General features: G+C 34.9%; 2 protein-coding genes across 3 annotated transcripts in view; one reads left to right on the top strand and one right to left on the bottom strand.

Annotated features, from left to right (window-relative positions):
• Positions 1-7215, top strand: part of LOC128678890 (U8-agatoxin-Ao1a-like) — a 37331-nt gene extending 30116 nt beyond the window's left edge. Inside the window, exons 2-4 of one of the 2 annotated variants that reach the window (XM_053760783.1) lie at positions 2846-2957; positions 4543-4621; positions 6130-7215. In XM_053760783.1, coding sequence (XP_053616758.1) covers positions 2873-2957; positions 4543-4621; positions 6130-6292 — 327 coding nt within the window. In that variant the 5' untranslated portion in view covers positions 2846-2872 and the 3' untranslated portion in view covers positions 6293-7215. The remainder of the gene's footprint in view (positions 1-2845; positions 2958-4542; positions 4622-6129) is intronic. The other variant, XM_053760785.1, reaches the window with a different exon arrangement.
• Positions 1-19741, bottom strand: part of LOC128678888 (uncharacterized) — a 240575-nt gene that overhangs the window by 67592 nt on the left and 153242 nt on the right. The gene's annotated exons all lie outside the window — the stretch shown is intronic.

The raw sequence follows: 19741 nt of genomic DNA on the forward strand, positions 1-19741 counted from the left end.
TCGTATTTCTTTATATTAGCCTGCGGCAAAGGGCCTCTCTTCCTTCTATTAGTACATTAATAGAAATTATGAGTTTGACCTTGCTTCCCAGAGCGACTTGATTCTTTTTACATATAGAAGGAAGAAAGGCCTTTATATCATAAAATCACATAATTTTAATATTATTATGTATGTATATGTGTGTAAAATAAATATAGGAGTTCCAAATCCATAGCTACTTTCTAAATATAATTTCATATGCACAATAAAAAGTTTCGTGCCATTATTTTTCTATTTTTATTTTAATATTTTTACAAATAGGTCATCCATTATTTTCTTGTGTCAACACATCTCACACAAAAAGCAACCAATATTCGTCGATTGACCGCAACGATGATTCTATATATATCAAAATACTGTAATGGAATCTTTTGAAGTGGTAACAGAGGCGATTTTGCAACGAACGCATGAAATTTTATTTGCTGTCGACCCTTTGATATGGATATAGATCGAATCGAAATAACTCCGGATACGTCTTCATCGAAACCGATGTTTTTGCTGCCGTGGCCTAAAGAGCATTGACCTAGTTCAGTTTTGTTTTGAGGGTTCAAATATAGGGTAAATAGGGGTAAAGTGAACAATCGGAAAATAAATGTTTATTTTCATTACCTACGATTTGTTTCTGTTAGGTATTAGGTACATACTTTGAAATAAAAAATAAAATGAGGGAAATGAAAAATAGGGTAAAGTGCTTTATTAAATCACATTTAATTAAAATGTTATTCAAAAGAGATATATGCACCTTGCTTGGCTTGCATCCATGACGCCAGGAAATCGCGGTTCGCTTAAAACCTACCGGCTGCCTACCTGACATCAATTTTCTTTGGGAATAATGTTATTGCGGGTCGGTCGTATGAGCGTTTACTAAGAATTAATTATACTATATAAATTTATTTGTTTTAAACCTATATTTTTCCGTTGGTCGGGGTCGACCCATCACAGACAACCAGATAAAGATAGTTAACTAGTTGCCCGGCTTCGCTCGGCTAAAATCATAGTAAATTCTACTCCTAAACCTTCCTCTTGAATCACACTATTTCAAAAAAACCCATATCAAAACCCTTTGCATAGTTTTAAAGATCTGAGCATACATAAAGACAGACAGATAGCAGGAAGCAGCTTTGTTTTATACTATGTACTGATAAATGATGAAAAAACATATTATTTAACATGGTATTTAGATATCCTTTGGTTATGTCAATGTCGTGGCAATTGAGATTTTCTAGTCTATAAATCTCAATGGTTATCGAAACTTATCGCCCATTACACGCTTTAATAGCTGGTCGTTTGGTCAAAGGGATTTCAAACACAACAGAGTCCAAGTTTTCTAATGTGTGTCTTCAGGAGATTCCTAATAGCTACGAAGCATAAATCTTATGAAAAATACGATTTCTTAGAGAAATGTCTACAGCTAAAACCTAAACATCTTTAAAATCTTATTTTTTAACGAGGTCGAAATAGTCTTTCGTTTTGTTTGTCCTGAATAATATTTTTATTAAAAAGGCGCAAAGAGTACCCAACCTCTATTTAAATATGTATTTACGTTTTAAGAATGTTATAAAAAATGTCCATTGTGTTTTTTTTATTATATGAGCAATTTCTAATAGCGACTATATTTTTGAAACATAATAAGACACTACTACGCGTTGACTCTCTATCATTTCTACTCTGTTAAGGGTGGATCAGACGTGGTTCAGATAGTAATCGACTTTTTAGTATGCTGGCTGACCAAGACAATGTATTACCGCGGTTCCTTGTGTTAGATATGGATCGGTTTTGGTTATGTACACGTTCTTTCTCTCTCATCTCAGCTTGTTTCCGGTTTCTTCCTTATCTGTATTACGTCGGAGCCCAAGGTCTGCTGTCCTACTTTTTCTTATTCACTTCGCTAAGCGTTATTGTAAAACTAGTAACACGCATATACTGCTTAGCAAAACGTTCCTTTACGTTCAATCTAATACCTCGATGTTGAAAGAACTATTGGATTTATTTTATGTAATCGGACTTTTATATTTGTGAACTCAACGTCAATGGAGTCATTGTGAGTTAAAAGCGAATTGTCTTGGCTTAGAAGATTTTTCAGGATTTGGTGTTAGTTTGGGATTTGCACCTTATTTCATATTTCATTCTTGAATAAGATTGTAAGAGTTGTTTTTCAATATTGAATTATTTTCGCTAAGGTTTTTGTTTCAGACGCCAACGCTCCTTTTTTATGATTTTCGAAAAATAAACAGGTCACCACATCACACACTGTAATCGGCTAACTACTAAAATTCAATATGTAATATCATTTGGTCCTAAAATGTTTATATACGAACATAGTTGCCTCAGCAGCAGATGCGTCCCTATTACAAGTACATGCTCAACAACTAAGTTCGCGTAAACTAATACGTGACAGTTTGCGAATGCGAGGGGGATTTCTGCAAGACGATCATCATATTACAAGTTATAATAGATACATCGTATGGTCACAGAGTAGGTTATAGGTCGGAGCGGGCCGAATGAGTGGCGGTGCGTGTTTATTATACTACTTAATACTTACAAATGTATGTAGGTAGTACAATAAACACGTAATGACTAACTAGTCATAAAAATTTGCACAGATTTGACAATTGTTCACAGTAACTTTTCTACAGGCGACTGGAAAACTTTCAAATAAACAGTAAAACTATTTTCTTGTTCTCTGACATACAAAAAATGCTCGAATTTTAATAGCTTTGTCTTGATAATTTGCCCTGGGTTCATGTACTAAGCTTACCAACAAAAAATTGCGTAAAGTGTTAACATTTGACTTTGACCTCCATAGGCAAGCAGCGGTTGGCGCGTGGGCAGCATGCCGCGCGCCGGCGCACTTCTGCTGGCGTTAGCGGCTATACTCCTCGCCACTGAGTGGACACACGCCTCTTACATTGATCCTGGTGAGTCAACCTTGTCCTCCACAGGTAAGTAGCGGTTGGCGCGTGGGCAGCAATTCTGCTGGCATACCTTGGCGAATTAATCTTCCACGGGCAAGCAGACTAAATACAGATGTAAACCGGCCAATTATGTCTGTCCATGCAAACCTAAATAGTCCTGGCTTGATTTCGTCAAGGATGACATGCGTGTGTAAGGTCTCATCATCTGTCTACCTTACCCACTTTACAGGTCGATACAGTATGTCAGTCTCCTCCACTTGTCCCTGTCTGATGTTAATCAATCTGTTAGTTTCTTCTTATCACTTGGCCATCTCTTCTTCGTCCTTCCTCTACTTGTTTTTTCCTTTCTAATTCTGCCTATGGTCTAATAACTATATATGACCAAGAACATGTGAAGTGAAGAAGAAATTAAGGACACCGTTCAGATGAGTTTTTATTTGAACTTTCTCACTATTAAAATAAAATAAATAATACGAATTTAATGTCAATGTTACAATTGTTAATTCTTGGAAATTAAATTAGATTAGTTAATTGGAAATTAGATTAGTTAATTCCAATTCGAACAAGCTTTTATGCTGAAATACAATCAAAGTTTATTGAGATTAACCGATATCTTCGTAACATCGTATCATAGATAAATAGAAGTCGGATAAAATCGATAGATTAAATAAATATACCCGGCCGCATATGTAAAATACACAGAAAAATCTCCACACTTTCAATAAAAACCTATGTAATTTCCCATATTCCGCATCCTATTACTTAATATGATATTTTATGACTTAATTTTAATTTCTACATCATGCCACATGAGATTTTGCATAAATAAATACCCACCCATACAGTTTACAGACTTCGAAATTGAAATTCATTTAAATTCCATAATTTCACGTGATGTATTTTCCGTAAATTTCCAACAATATTCTGATCCTTGGGCTTTCGTTTACCTAAGTTGTTTGAGAAGTTAAAATTAATTTTATGAAAAGTTGAAAGCTTTGTCTCTGTATTTAATCTTCTATGATTCGGGTGCTCCAATTATACTTAGCTGGTAATAGGCACGTCCCAAAGGGCTGTTGTATAATTTTTTGGGATCATATCCCAAATTACATCATACGAGGTGAAGTTATTTAATGAATGTTTTCTCATCCAACAATTTTTTTTTCTTTAAAAACAAATGCTGTCCTCCACCATTTTTGGTTACTTTTAAATGTATTGCTCGTGATTTACCACCCCTAAATAAACAATCTTTGTCAAATACCGAGTATAATTATTTATAATATATACTCAGATAAGATCCTACACAAATTGTTTTTAACAAACTTTGCCAATGAAAATGGTAGACAAGATGAAATGTTAGGGACTTAATTCGGTTGCCTCAGTCACTAATTCGCTGCGTGATTTCATTTTAATATTACGATACGACATCATTCGATACATATGTTAGAAAATCCTTCATCCGGTCTCGGACCTCAAATGGTTTGATAACTAGGGATGCCGACGACCATGCGAAGAGAGGAAAATGTACGAAAGTGGACCTTTGGCTCCAAACGGGAAAAACGCATACTCAATATTGTTATCTTGTTAACAGGAGACGAGGACGTGGAAGTGAACCTGTCTGACTACGGAGAAGATCCAGCCGACTTGCAGATGCTCCAGGACGTTGGGAAGTGAGTTCATAACATTTAATTTATTAGATATATAGAATATTGTGTTAAAAGGCGTAGTTTTAATTTTGGCCAATAATTGAGCCGAAACTATTTTTTTTACATCATTAGGTGTCTCTAGGGTGAAAACGGAAATCACTTTTTTCTATGTTTGAATTACTATACTAACCGAAAATTTGGGTTTCGGCTAATGATCAAAATTCCTTAGTTTAACGGACACTAATTAAAACTAACGTTAGCATTAGACCATATAATAAAAAGTGCGGGTCACTCACCCTGTCTGGGTTAAATAGCATCCTCTCTAAAATAATCTCAAAGTGATTGAAACTAGCAAACAAAGTTGCGTTAAGTTACGTAAGACCGTAAAGTTACGTTGCGTAAGAACTAAACTCAGGGAGAGCGACCGAACAACTAAATATTTTCGCCCATCTCTGAGCAATCTGTTCAAGATACATACATATGTATCTTAAAATTGAAAGAACAGATTGCTCAGAGATGGGCTACTAGTATGTAGTACTTGTATGTACAAGTACTACATACTAGTAGCTAGTAATTCGTAGCTTTGGTAAATATTAAAGGTTTTCAGTTTATTTTGATGTTATATTATTTTTATCATTATTAGTTTATTAAAAAAATATAAAACAATGCAATACGCAATACGGTAAGTATATCTGTATACTTTTGCTCGAATGGCAGTTGGTGAATTATCTTGCAAGATTTCATTACAGACAGATGGGACAGGTAAAAGCTTGTAAAAATATATAGATAAGCGGCTGCCTCATCAACCAAATTCGTGTAATTGAAAGTAAAGCTGTTATTTGTGAGCGAGGCTCCCATAATGATGTAAACAAACTCATAGAGCCTGATTTGTTGTAATATATACAGGAAACTTGCTCCGGGCAATGTAAGTCATAAATTATGTTTCCATTTTATCCTCAAAACCTTCAAAAGGAAAAAGAAAAAAAAACATTCTACATAGGAGCAGGCTTATGAAAATGAACGTTGCATTGTTTTTGTTATTCGCATAAAATTTCTATAATTTTATGGAAATAATTATAGTTATTAGTGATTTTTGGTTTTCGGTAATTAATCCCAAACTAGCCTTTGTGAACTCAAGAAATAAGAATTTGTAGCTAAAATAAGAAAGTACTTATTGTATGTAAACCGATGTTATGCTAAGTGACCTATAGCGGATGATTGCTTGAACAGCTTGATAAATGGAAATATTTTAGAGAAAATAAAGGTATATATGGGAAGGATTAGTCATAAGGCTTAGGACTCAGTTTGTATTCTTTGGACCTTTGCACCTTTATCCTATCCTTCAAGATGATACAGTAAATTTACAAACATTTAGTTTCTTATTCTTAGATAATTATTGTTAATACTTTTAAAATTAAATTTGATATATTTTCTGAAGAAATTTAGTTTCGTATGGGATCCACTACTTAGTTTGCATGTTGCACAACTTACAGTCCAAGCACTTAGGCTAGCATTCGCTGATGTGGTTTCAGACGATCGTCGCTGATCTACGTTTTCAGACGCGCCTGCATCCGGCGAGGAGGGAACTGCGACCACCGGCCCGGCGACTGCTGCCACTCCTCCTCCTGCCGCTGCAATCTCTGGGGCTCCAACTGCCGCTGCCAGCGCATGGGCCTCTTCCAGAAGTGGGGGTAGACCCTCCCCCCCACCAGCTCCCATGAAGCGGCGCCCAGCTCCCGCCAGCCGACTTGGCCGCCGCTCCAGTGGACGCCACAACCACAGCATTTACCAACGGACCCATTCTTTTCATTACTTTCTTCCTATCGCTTAGAGAGATCGAAAACAGGGACCTAGTTTAGTTCGGAAATATTTTTGGACCATTTATACAAAATTTTAGGATGTTCTTTTCCAAATTGAATTAGAATTTATGTTTCGTTTTGCTCATTCTTTCTCTGATTGAGCCGAGTGTCCGCTTACGTGGTTGGGCAATCACCCAGCCTTATTGCCCAATCAGTACGCTCGACGTCGTACCCGGCCAATCAGACTCCGACAACTGCCTCTGGCGATTTGTTCCTGGAATATACTTTAGTTTGCTTTAATTTCTACCAACGGACAACCGCTAAGAGGCAGTTCTATTCTATTGCAAATGTATGTATGTAGAGTTAAGTAAGCTAACGTAGTGAAGCAGTAGCTGCTAAATTGGTGGTAAACTTATGTCAATAGGAAGTAGTAAATATGACAAAATAGAAAAAAAATATAAATGTAACTTTTAAAGTAAATGTTTTAGTCATATAAGAGACTAACGGTAATGAAAACTTGGTGAAAGACGCTGTAATAAGCCTTTATATAAACAACGCCACTTGTAATTGCGATTGGCAACCTAGATTTTTAGCTAACATGTCGTCTATATGGTTATCATTCATATGGTTAATGAACGAATCTTAATGTACCTACTTACTCTATGTGACTCTCAGACAGGGGGTATAATGGTATTGCAGCCTAGTAGATCTTCTGTACTTAGCTTCTATGATGTATGTTCCTCACGGAATATAATTGTATTATTACTTATATTGGAATATGGAAAATGATAAATTATATTAATAAATGTTTATGGACGATATTTGTTTATTATTTTATCCTTCTAAATTCAATAAAGAGATTAATCATTGAACAACATTATATAGTAAAAAATGCAAAATTAATATTGAAATCTGACTAATACATTAAACATCTATAAAATAATTTTCAAATATAATTTCAAGGATAAGACAAGATTTTATTTCAATTAGGAGGTCATAATGCACCCATTATGACCTCTTAATTGAATTAATTCAATTCCTCTGGCGCTATCCACCGATAGCGCCATTGGAATTGAATATTTTTCTCGAGCCGGTAAGTTATACCTTCTTCATAGTCGTATTCCTCATGGCTGAGGGTCGTGGTTGTTACGTGGAATAAACACATACAACAACTTTCTTGGCATTATTAATGGAGTGGTTTGCCATTGCCTTCTCCATTTCACGTACAAGTTAATAAGAATCAACCAGTGTACAGGTTTCCTCACGATGTTTTCCTTCACCGAAAGCAAGTGGTGGACGACGAAAACTACTATACATGAGTCAGAGTGGTATATAAACTCATGTGGCACGAGTAGGATTCGAACCTGGTACCTATCAATCCACAGGCGGGCGTCTTAACCATTACACCATCACCGCTTCTTAAATATACCACCGGCCACCAAGTTATACCACCGTCTTCCGATAGAGATAATAATAATGTATAATGAATTATGTTGGATCTGATCCAATGACGCCGGAAGGTAGCCATCGCACCAGCTGTAATAAAAGACGCAATCTCATCGATTCTAGCTAGTGTCATAAAATAGGAGAAGGAATATTGTCTCACATAATGTTTTCTGTCATTATCTGAGATGGTCTGACAATTAAGGATGCTGGGCGAATTGAAAAAAGAAAAAAAGCGGGTCCCTAGATTCGGATGTTGCGAATGCGCTCAGATGAGATTAATCCATCATTCAAAATTATTTTTAAACTTATGTGGTAAATGCATGAAACTATCAGTCAGGATATCAGTCTGGAATATCTACACAGAACTTTTTATTATACTGTAATCTAGATCTCTCTATTATCCTCGCCGTTATAGATTCGGTTATGATTTTATGACGAGCCGCCGCCGTCGGCCTGACATCTTCTCTTTGGAGAGGCCGTTGTTGCTTATTAGCCAATAATACTTCTTATTCCTCTCGTTTGTAGGACATTAAAGAGAAATAATTAGTATATTAGGACAAATTACACAGATTGAGCTAGCCTCAAAGTAAGTTCGAGAATTGTGTTATGGGATACTAAAGTCAACGATACTATATTTTATAACAAATACATATATAGATAAGCATTCCAAGACCCGGGTCAATTAGAAAAATATCATTTTCCATCATGACCCGACCGGGGATCGAACCCGGGACATCTTACCACCGAGGTCGTCAAGAGAGAATATGGAGTAATCATATTTTAGGGCGGGAACCATAAGTCTCAAATCAAATTATCTATATACATACGGAGACCCAGCGGTCACCACGCACGTACACATTACAGTCACATATCCGATATCAAATGAATTATGTTGACAGTGAGAGAAATGTTTGGATGAGTATCGATTTCGAACCTTTTACCCCGAGAACAGATAATGTTATATAACTTTTTGTAGCTTTGTTTGTGATCGGCTGAACATGATTGATATACGAAAAAAATATTGTATTTTATGACGGCATTCGCGACGGGTGTCAACCCCTGCCGTGGTGTCTGCATCCCATCAGGTAGGCCGTATGCCAGTTTGCTTGATAACTTGTTTTAAAACTTAATACAAGTAGATCAAGTGACATTGCACTACCTATATGTAAGGAGGAGATGGTGGCTGTATCACGATCATGCTGTAATTCAGCATAATCTAAACAGTAGGTACCCGTTAGTCTATTATATTTTAAACAACTAAATCTTTGCCAGAATCTTACATGCTATGTTATAATAGCATGACAAATGAAGGCAGACAAATTATTCTTAATTTGTAGTACTTGTAATGAAAGATTGATGAGTACGGTAAATTACCCTTATTAAGTAAATGAAGTATAATTGACCAAATTCTAGTAACAGAAATCGTATTCATTAGAACCAAAGATTTTAAATAAGGAAAAGACAAAAATGATAAACCAAAGTTGGTTGGTTTATGGCCTTTATTAGGGCACAGGCGCAGTGATTCATAAAAGATTCAAACATAAAGTATAGGCCGTTAAAGAAAAACCAAGCAAAAAATATATACAACTTGAAATAAAATTCGTACCCTTTCTAATAAAACTTGGGCGTGAATTGTTAAAGCCAAAGATTGCTGTCGAGAGCACTGTAACTCTCAATATTAAAGATAAAATCGTGCTGAAAAATAATCCGAAAAGTTACATAATTAAATTTAGAAGTACTGCCAGAATATAAATTAATGAACTCTTTCGCGTGACTGAGTGAACTGAACATTTAATACTGTTATACCAATTCTGTTTAGACTTTGCTCAAAACTCCCGTGAAATGATTCAATATAATTCAATAATATAAATAGGTGGTTCTCAGTGATTTCGTAATATAATTATGATGAGGATATAAATGTCTTTCATTTGAGTATATTATTTGATATTTAAAGCTCTAATTGATAATGCTGTCAGCCTTTAAAGCTTCTCAGAGTATAAAAAAAAAATTAAAACATGTTACATTTTTATTTTCAATTTAGTTTATTTGTAAAGATGTTTACAAAGCATTTACCAAAATATGAAATGAAACTAAAATTAAAATCGTGGTTTGTGAAGCATGGTGGAAACTAAATAAAACTTAAATCAATTACTTTATTTAAATAATTAAAACTAAAAAAAAATAATTTGTGTTATAATCATTTTCTTATTTCTTATTAGCGGCCCGTCCCGAATTTGCTCGGTTAAAACCATAAATGATGCCTTACTATTATTAACCATATATTATTAACCATAATAAACCTTCTTCAAGAATTATCAATTGGGTCCGTCCGATATTTTTTGAGTTTATCACGTTCGAATAGACAGACTGAGGTAGCTTCTTCCTTTCCATAAATTATATAACAAAGTCCTCCGCATTACGTCTCTGTTTGCGATAAACTCAATAACTACTACACGGATTTTGATGCTGTCTAGTCTACACCAATAGATTCTTGAGGATGCATAAATTACTATGTTTTTACCCGAGAGAAGTCGGGGCGGGCCTCTAGTTTTAAAATATGTAACGACCAATTTGACCATGAAGTACATTATTCGGTGACGACCTCGGTGGCGCTGTGGTAAAGTTCTTGCCACTGAACCGAGAGGTCCCGGGTTCGATCCCCGGTCGGGTCATGATGGAAAATGATCTTTTTCTGATTGGCCCGGGTCTTGGATGTTTATCTATATATGTATTTGTTATAAAAGTATCGTAGAGTTAGTATCCCATAACACAAGTCTCGAACTTACTTTGGGGCTAGCTCAATCTGTGTGATTTGTCCTAATATATTCGATTGCTAAACGTAATTTTGTACTTACAAACTAAAACAGAGATTATAATCTACGAATACGCCTTTCTCTGCCGATAATACTTTTCGAGAGACCCAAACTTTAAGTAGGATTAAAAATGATTGATTGGCCATAAAAAGTTTCTTATTCTGAGAACAAAATACACTATTTACAGAAATTACCTTCCTATCGTCTATTGGCCAATCATAGCTTATTATATATATACGTGTAGACCTGCACTGTACGGAATCCTCGGAGGGCGAGTCCTACTCGCACTTAACCATTTATGATTTACTTGCTACTTGCCCCGGGGCTGCGCTCCCATGGAAATTTCGAGATGAAAAGTACCCTATGTGTTATTCTATGTGTAATTATCCTGCTTCAATAATTTTGACGGGGTAATAAGGACGAATTCGTAATGAATTTGGGTAGCTTTATATATGTTTTGTGATATATATGTTGTATATATGGTGTGGACTGTATAGCCTTTCTCACGTCTGTCTTTTTATTATTTTGTATTCTGTTTATTACAAAACTCTGGACAGTTCCAAACTTGGTGTTTTGATGTATCGACGACCTCGTTTGTATGTGCTCCCAATCAATCAAACTTGCAGAACCTTAGAGAGCAAAGTTCGCAGGTATGTTAGGAAATATTTAAAGAAGTTTCAAAAATTCCAGTTTAGGTCTCTCATCTGATTTGAGTGTGTTCGCGGTTGCTTCCCGGACGTTGAGCGTCGGAGTTTAGGTGCACCTTTCTTAGTGTCGCTGCACAACAAAGATTGATGTTCAGATAGTATACACCGGTGATCACTCGCCACGGAATGCGTCATTTATCCAGGCCAATCTATTTTCAAAATATTTTATATAAACGGCTTATACGAGTAATATTATTATTAATACAATACACCACTATACTTCGGCCTTCTTACTTTTTATTTTTTTTTTTCCTTCATTCCGGGCTTTTTTTAAAAGGTTCGGTTTCGCTTGTACGAAACAGTATTCTTTTTTCACACGGCGTATTGTATGTATTAGCGAATACGGCAGCTATAAAAAAAGCCTAGGAAACATGCAATTAACCTTTGATAAGTATTTATTTTTAAATCCCGTTTATAAAGAGTCTAATTTCGTTCGAACGTCGCATAGACCGTTTTAGAGCGAAATCGTTTAGGCTAGACTCATCCCACGTACTTTCTTGTTTCATGAGCAAGATATTGCAATTTACTCGAAATAACTTTATTTAAAAACATCATTACGAAGCTTTATGCCCTAAAGGAAGTTGCAACATCTGCCTGCACCGTCTACGTAGCTTTAAGAGTAACGTGAACAGCCACTAAAAAAAAAAATCAAAATTTTTACTTTTGCATCAAATTAAACTAACGAGTTGTCAAAATTCGTAAAACAGACGTTGTCATTTGTGATGTTAGTTAGCTATTAAGTCGAGTTATTGGTTTTATTACGTATTAGTAACCCTAGAGATACTATTATATATTATAATATAATGTATGAATGCAATATAAATTCCATCTTACGGCGAACCTAACACGCGTGCTATGTATTCAAGACGCGGCCCATACATCTGACGGCTAAACACTAAATGCTTTTATGATCGTCCCCGCTTCCAACAAAATATATTTTCCCTACACCCTAAGATTCTTTATCCGAAGTTTTTCTTATTGGGGATACACATGAAATCGCTTTTATTTCAGAGAGAAAAAATATGACGGATATTTGTTTTACATACCTACCTATGATATATCGATAGCTAGATTGTTAGACAAGGTGCGAAAGAAAACAATCATCAAGTATGTGAGTAAGCAATAATGTTCTAGAGAATGTACACAGTTTTCGGTGAAACTTGCAAAGTAACTAAAATATAACTTAAAATTAAAAATAGAGTAGGTACTCGTACTTTTTATTCCGATACTTTTAATCAGCCTGTGCAATAGAATGGATTACTACAATTTGTATGTTGTTTTATATTCTGTTGTTATCATTATACTGTGCCCTCCCTCTTCTGTCATCCTCTCTCGAAGATATTGCTCAGTAATAAACCCGCCGTTGGCCCATAGATATATATGGTCCATATACATTATTGTATTATTTTGTACTATTGTTATTTTTATAGGCAATAAAGATACTTTATATTAAATTGTACTATTAGATATATTATTTAAACCTTTTATTTATCTGTACGAGTATGATTACTTGTTTTAAATTTTCCTTATATTTTCGGAACCCTAAACAGGTAATGGAACGCCTTCGGCTATGGACTTTATATCAAAAGAAAATAATTGTAATGAATGTTTCCTGTGATCTTAATGTTCTTGAGTTATATTAAGTAATAACAAAAGCTTGTTGAAAATTCAATTTTATTTTCCAAATTATAAATTTATATATATAAAACTGCTGTACTGAGTAACTGACTGACTGACAGACAACGTACAGCCGAAATTTCTGGGCGTAGAAAGCTGAAATTTGGAGTGTAGGTTCCTAGGACAGTGTAGGAGCACTAAGAAGCGATTTCCTGAAATTCCCACGAGAAACGGATTTTTACTCACATACGAAGTTGTGGGCAAAAGTAGTAAAATATAAATCACCCTGTCCATTTAAAAAAAAACCGCATCAAAATTTAGCATACATAGGAACTGACAGACAGCGGGTAGCGACTTTGTTTATCTCTTTACTTTACTTTCATAGTTATTTACTCAGTACATATTATATACCTACCATATATTAGTATATATTGTTCAGCATGTGAGGATAGAAAATGCGACACGGCATCCTTGAATGTCCGTTCCATATTGTATTAGGTGACTAAAGGCCTTGGCAGTTGATAAGCAGTGGATAGCAGGTAGGTAAGCTGATATTCGTTGGCTATTATCACCACAATAGCCAATAGCAAATATAAGCCAATATATAATGTGCTGATTGGCACAGAAACAAATACATACATTACTGTGATAATTACATGGGAATCGTACATATGTAAGCCGATTGCCGAGCAGCAAGAAATGAGGGAGAAGAGATACTTATACTTATTTCCAAACATATATTATGAGTATTATAATAGATGTACCTATTTTATTTATAGATGAGAAAAGACGTAACTATATAGAATTTTGATCCAAAACGGATGACGATAAAAGGTTGCAATGGGAAATAGCGATCAGGCGTCAAGGGTCTGAAGTTATGGCATCATAAAATGTACAATATTGGTGTCGGGTCATATTCAAATTGCCGCGTTGTGGGTCGCCGGCATTTTAGGCCTATATCCTGTTTACGGGTTAGAGGATATTCAAATGAATGTTATCGTCATTATGACTTAGTTACTGTTTAATGCCGGTCACACACTATCGCCGAACTCGGATAGATGCCAACGCGAATGCACGAACGTTGCTTAGATTGTATGAGAGATTTTATTTACCGTAATGAAAAACCAGCAATGTATAACAAAACATTCAAAGTTCGGTATAACATCAATGTGTGGCTGGTATTAATTATCACCATGACCCGGAGATCCATTGTCGTGGTATTGTTGGTTAAAAGTATGCGATTCCATGTTCCACGCAATACGTATTTATATCAAATTTCATTCAGTCTGATCCTTGAGTTGATATGTTATTGAATTAAAATAGAGTAATAAACACCTAAACTTTCTCATTACTCAGATTATGTGAAACATTTATTCGTCAGAACAATTTTTATAAGTAAAACTCCATTTCAAGAAGCTCGAGTTTGTAACTTATTTAAACCATTAGTAAATTGTAGTACACTACACAGTAATATCTAACAGAGACTCGCTACTAAATATGCCTCCTTCAATCTATGCACGACTACGAAGATGGAGACGATACATGTAAAGAAACTTACTGGCAACAACTGGGAACTACAATAACTACAATAACCCATTAATACCAAGCGTTACTAGTTACTTTGCCCAATATTAAACGTAACGTACGTACATAAACGGCTATTAAATAAAAAATATCATTACTGTTAAATTAATTATACTTTTTCTACATTAACTTATTACTTTTTCTTTCTCGGTAAAATATAGGAACAATATATTGTCACAAAGTGTGAGAACTTTCACAGACCCCACATGGGAAAATTTCGCTTTTTTTCGGGAACACGTACGAGTACATTATCACATAAAAAGCCGTCCATTGAGATTTAAAGTTGCGTTACTTTGACAAACGAATGTCTAGATGCGCCTGCTATTTTTAATGAATTTTACTAAAGTAAGTAATGAATGTAAGAATTAGTAAAGTTTATTAAATCCCAATGAGTGAAACACAGTGTAATTTCGTTAAAATTTTATAAAATTATACGTAAGGTTTTACTTTCGAGAACTCAAGTCTGTTCGACTCAATGTAATTTATTGATTATTACTCATCTGAGCCTGTCGCGGCGATAGTGATGATTCAACTGTAATTTTGTGACTAGTCGACTACCTGACGTCAACACTCTTTGAAAATGCGGTTGTTACCACTCTGCTGATAAGGCTGTTATATCTATTAGTCGCCTTGTACGGCATCCACTGATGAATATGCAGTGGTTCTATTATAGGACGGGAACCACACCGGGCTTACCACTTATGTTCAGCATTAGTACTGTTCCAGTATTTTAGTATCCTGTGAACCCAAGGGTGACGTAAATTGTATTATCGAGTAGTGGCGATAGCGTTTTGTCGCGTCGCCTCGGATAAAAGGTCCATTACGTTGACATTTATAAACTTGACATACTCACTGGACTGGTTACAACGTACCTTTATAAAAAAAGCTAAGGGGCTTTTTCATCACTTTTTGATAAAGCAGGAAATGAGATTACCTGCTAGATAAATCTGGCAGATGTTATTGGCCAGTTATCCGAAAGCTTTTATAATATAAATATAGTAATGGGATGGACCAGGAGATTTGTACAAGATATTTGACCGAAATGATAAATATGGAAATTGTTACTAAAATATATATGTGTAAATAAAGTATCTGATAGTCTCTAGACTATAATGTTTAAAATATAAGTATCGTAAGTAAATTAAGCTATTCCAATATTTAATTAAATTAAACAATTTGTAACAGACGTGTACTAATTCTACAACACTGTTTAATTAATACTGAACTTCACTCATTACTATTAATTTATTTTTGATTTATTTTAAGTCACAGTCAATAATTTTGATAGTGTTATTTAATTGACAAAAGACGACTCTCATGCCAGGAAATAAATTCATCGCTAACAACCACAACTGTTCACAACACAATACTAACATTTACGAATTCAATCCAGCAATATTTTCTCTAGGTCAAAGGTCACTTATGAAACACATGTTTAGATTTTCCTTCGAAATCGTGAGTGGAACGGTCACACTTTTTTATTTCCTGGTTTAATGCTCGTAAACACTATGCAACGTAAAAGGGCTTTTTTGTTTATGCTCTCGAGACCATAAAGTTTAGCCTCAGAGCGGCGTGTTTAAAAAGTTGCAAACGTGTTATCGTAAAATCTACTTATTTTTCTGGCTATTTCTATATAACTACCTACATGTACAAGTAAACAGTTGAACGACCCTATCAATGGAGCATTATTTGAGTTTGAGCGTAAAGGCTGCCACGAATGCAGATGTTAAGGCAATCAGCGCGTCTTGGTTCAAGCATTCTTCTTCTTTGCGTGTTGATGGTAAAACTGAAAACGCTTCATCACTGACTATTAATTTCTAACCAGAACCAAGTCACTTAATCAGAAGCTACCATTAATTATAGTCAGTCTAAGTACATACAGGTGCTTGGTAATTAATTCCAAAATAGATAAAACAACCCAAATTGTGTTATTTGAGCAGTTTTCTATTGTTAAAATAAATCTTCTAATTGCATTTATCGTAGCACTATGAGTATCATGTTAGTTTAATTATTAACTAGCTACATCTCGGAGCTTCGCTTAAACAAAAATATCGCGATAAGAAACGAGTCAGTCATATTTCACTTCCTACTGGTGAAAGAATTTTGGAAATTGGTCGAGATTCGAGGACGCACAAACTTACAAACCATGCTTTTAATAACATTAGTACAGATAATTTTAATAATACAAAATGCGTACCATTGCGTACTTTGGCTACCGTGATTTATGAATAAATTACATTTTATGAAAAGGAAAATTTTACGCAACTTAATTTTGATTCAAAGGTCCGAGGACAAAGAGGTCGGGCCCTGCATAAAATTTGCCTTGATTTCTCTGGAGCCCTTTGTAATTTTTTTTATAAACAAGTAAATCATAACTATTTTGAAAACGTTTATAGTCGTCACCAGTCAACATTGACGTTAACTTTAAGCGCCGTTTAGAGTCAATGGCGTACTTTCTGTTGTTCTGCGCAGGTTAAATTTAACGTCAATGTTGACTGGTACAACTCATTCTATGTCTGTGAAAATACTTATTAGTTTAGTCCCATCATCATCAAATTAGGTACCTATATTGTGTTCGGGTGTATTCGTCAAAAGAGTTTTGGCAGCCCGATGTGCGAACCAATTGAAGCGTGTGGTTATCACTCTAGAAAATGACCACTCCATTGCATACGGGGAATCGTACACGTCGTATTCGTTGACTAAGAAAACAAACGGTTACGATTTAGGTATATAGAACCTGTAAAGATACCCGTGAGCAATATTGATTAATCTGAACGAAGATAATTTAATAAGAAAAAGGAAATTAATTCGACACGAAAAAAAATTATGATTAAGCATCTCCTTGACAGGAGCACGACCCAATTAAATAACTTAGATTGATCTGCCTTCGGATTGGGGACAGAGTCTTGTAAAATAAGTATTAGGTATTAGGTGGGATAGTAGATTTAATTCACGTAGGTTAAAGGTAATTTAAGTACAGTTCGGTTTACTTTATTTACCTCGTTGAAATTACGTTCAATATTCGATCTTCTTCGAATACAGGTCCACTTTAGAAAATATGATGACGTTCAGTTATTATCTAGATTTATTATTATAAAGAGGTAATCGTTTGTGAGTTTGTATATTTAAGGCGAGTAATCTCCGAATGTACCGAACCGATTTCAAAAATTATTTCACCATTACAAAGGTATTATATTTTATGAAAAGGAAAATTTTACGCAACTTAATTTTGATTCAAAGGTCCGAGGACAAAGAGGTCGGGCCCTGCATAAAATTTGCCTTGATTTCTCTGGAGCCCTTTGTAATTTTTTTTATAAACAAGTAAATCATAACTATTTTGAAAACGTTTATAGTCGTCACCAGTCAACATTGACGTTAACTTTAAGCGCCGTTTAGAGTCAATGGCGTACTTTCTGTCCGTGAGCAATATTGATTAATCTGAACGAAGATAATTTAATAAGAAAAAGGAAATTAATTCGACACGAAAAAAAATTATGATTAAGCATCTCCTTGACAGGAGCACGACCCAATTAAATAACTTAGATTGATCTGCCTTCGGATTGGGGACAGAGTCTTGTAAAATAAGTATTATTAGGTATTAGGTGGGATAGTAGACTTAATTCACGTAGGTTAAAGGTAATTTAAGTACAGTTCGGTTTACTTTATTTACCTCGTTGAAATTACGTTCAATATTCGATCTTCTTCGAATACAGGTCCACTTTAGAAAATATGATGACGTTCAGTTATTATCTAGATTTATTATTATAAAGAGGTAATCGTTTGTGAGTTTGTATATTTAAGGCGAGTAATCTCCGAATGTACCGAACCGATTTCAAAAATTATTTCACCATTACAAAGGTACATTATCCAAAATTGTACAATGGTAACATATAATAAAGGTACATTTTATCTCGAAATTCTCGTAGAAGCAAAGCCCCGGGCAACTTTTATAAAAAAAAAGAATATGCTGCTAGCAGTGCTGAATGGAGATGCTCTGTAACCGGAAATGTACTGGTTCTATTACAATACAGGTATACCTGTGTGTAATATTATATACATATATCTAAACAGTATTACAGCTCTACCTATTCTAAAACTTACTAGCACAGAATTCATAGTAATTCTGTAATCTAAGCTTACAGGCTGTTGCCCGCGGCTCTGACCGCGGTAAATAAAACTGCCTTGTACTTTCCGGCCTTCCAACAATCTCCACATCATAAATAACTTCAGTTCAATTCTCCGTTTTGACGAGAAAATCGTCATTATCAATTAATTTAAGAATATTGTTCTCGTCGGTGGAGCATTTCCCATCTAATTCTGTCCTCAGCCATTCATTGAGAAAATCATATTTGGATGAAAATTCGTTAAACGAAACAAAAAGTAAGCTATAGGTAGGCCCAGTCGTGTTTTTTATAAGTTATTTCTTTAAGTAAGTACTTTGGTACTTAAATATCCTTCGTAGGGTCTATCCATGCTGCTAACTTATTTGTAAATTGTACTACCACGAGTAGAACCGGAAGTTGGTAATCATTCTACGAATTTAATGGTCCCACTGGAGCGTAAGTTCAATTTAAATTAAAATAAACCTTACATAAAGGTTAACTGTTGTTTGGGATAGAATAATAAAGTTAAATCACAGGGAATATTCCAAACCTCCCTGGATTGTTAATGGTGGAAGTCGTATAATTTTATTGTAATACCGCTTATTATTGGTATACCTACACGAGTACCGGGTTGGTATACGAAGCGGTGGTGTAAGGGTTAAGATCCCAGTCTGAGGATCGAAAGGTCCCAGGTTCGAATCCTACTCTTGCCATATGAATTTGTATATTTTGGTAATATTCTTTGCTAAAACCGGTATGCTAATACACATTTGTATGACTTTTTAATTTCAGAAGACTAAATTAGGAAAGAGGCATAGAATGGATTTTATAATGAACTCCACAAAAACGAATAACATTTTATTCTGTGTTCGTAGATATTTAAAGTTTTTATTTCGTCACAAAAACATCTATACAAAAAAATAGGTTGAGACCGGCAGTCTGAAAACTCATTGTGTGAAAATTTTAGTTCTACCTATATAGTTCGAGATGTATCTGATCCCTCATTGAACGACAGAAAAATGATTAATAGGGTTTGTTTTTACCCTATTCGTGCGGAACCCTAAAAATGGACTTA

This window comes from Plodia interpunctella, chromosome 20, assembly GCF_027563975.2.
Source record: "Plodia interpunctella isolate USDA-ARS_2022_Savannah chromosome 20, ilPloInte3.2, whole genome shotgun sequence".
In the NCBI taxonomy this organism is placed as follows: Eukaryota; Metazoa; Arthropoda; class Insecta; order Lepidoptera; family Pyralidae; genus Plodia; species Plodia interpunctella.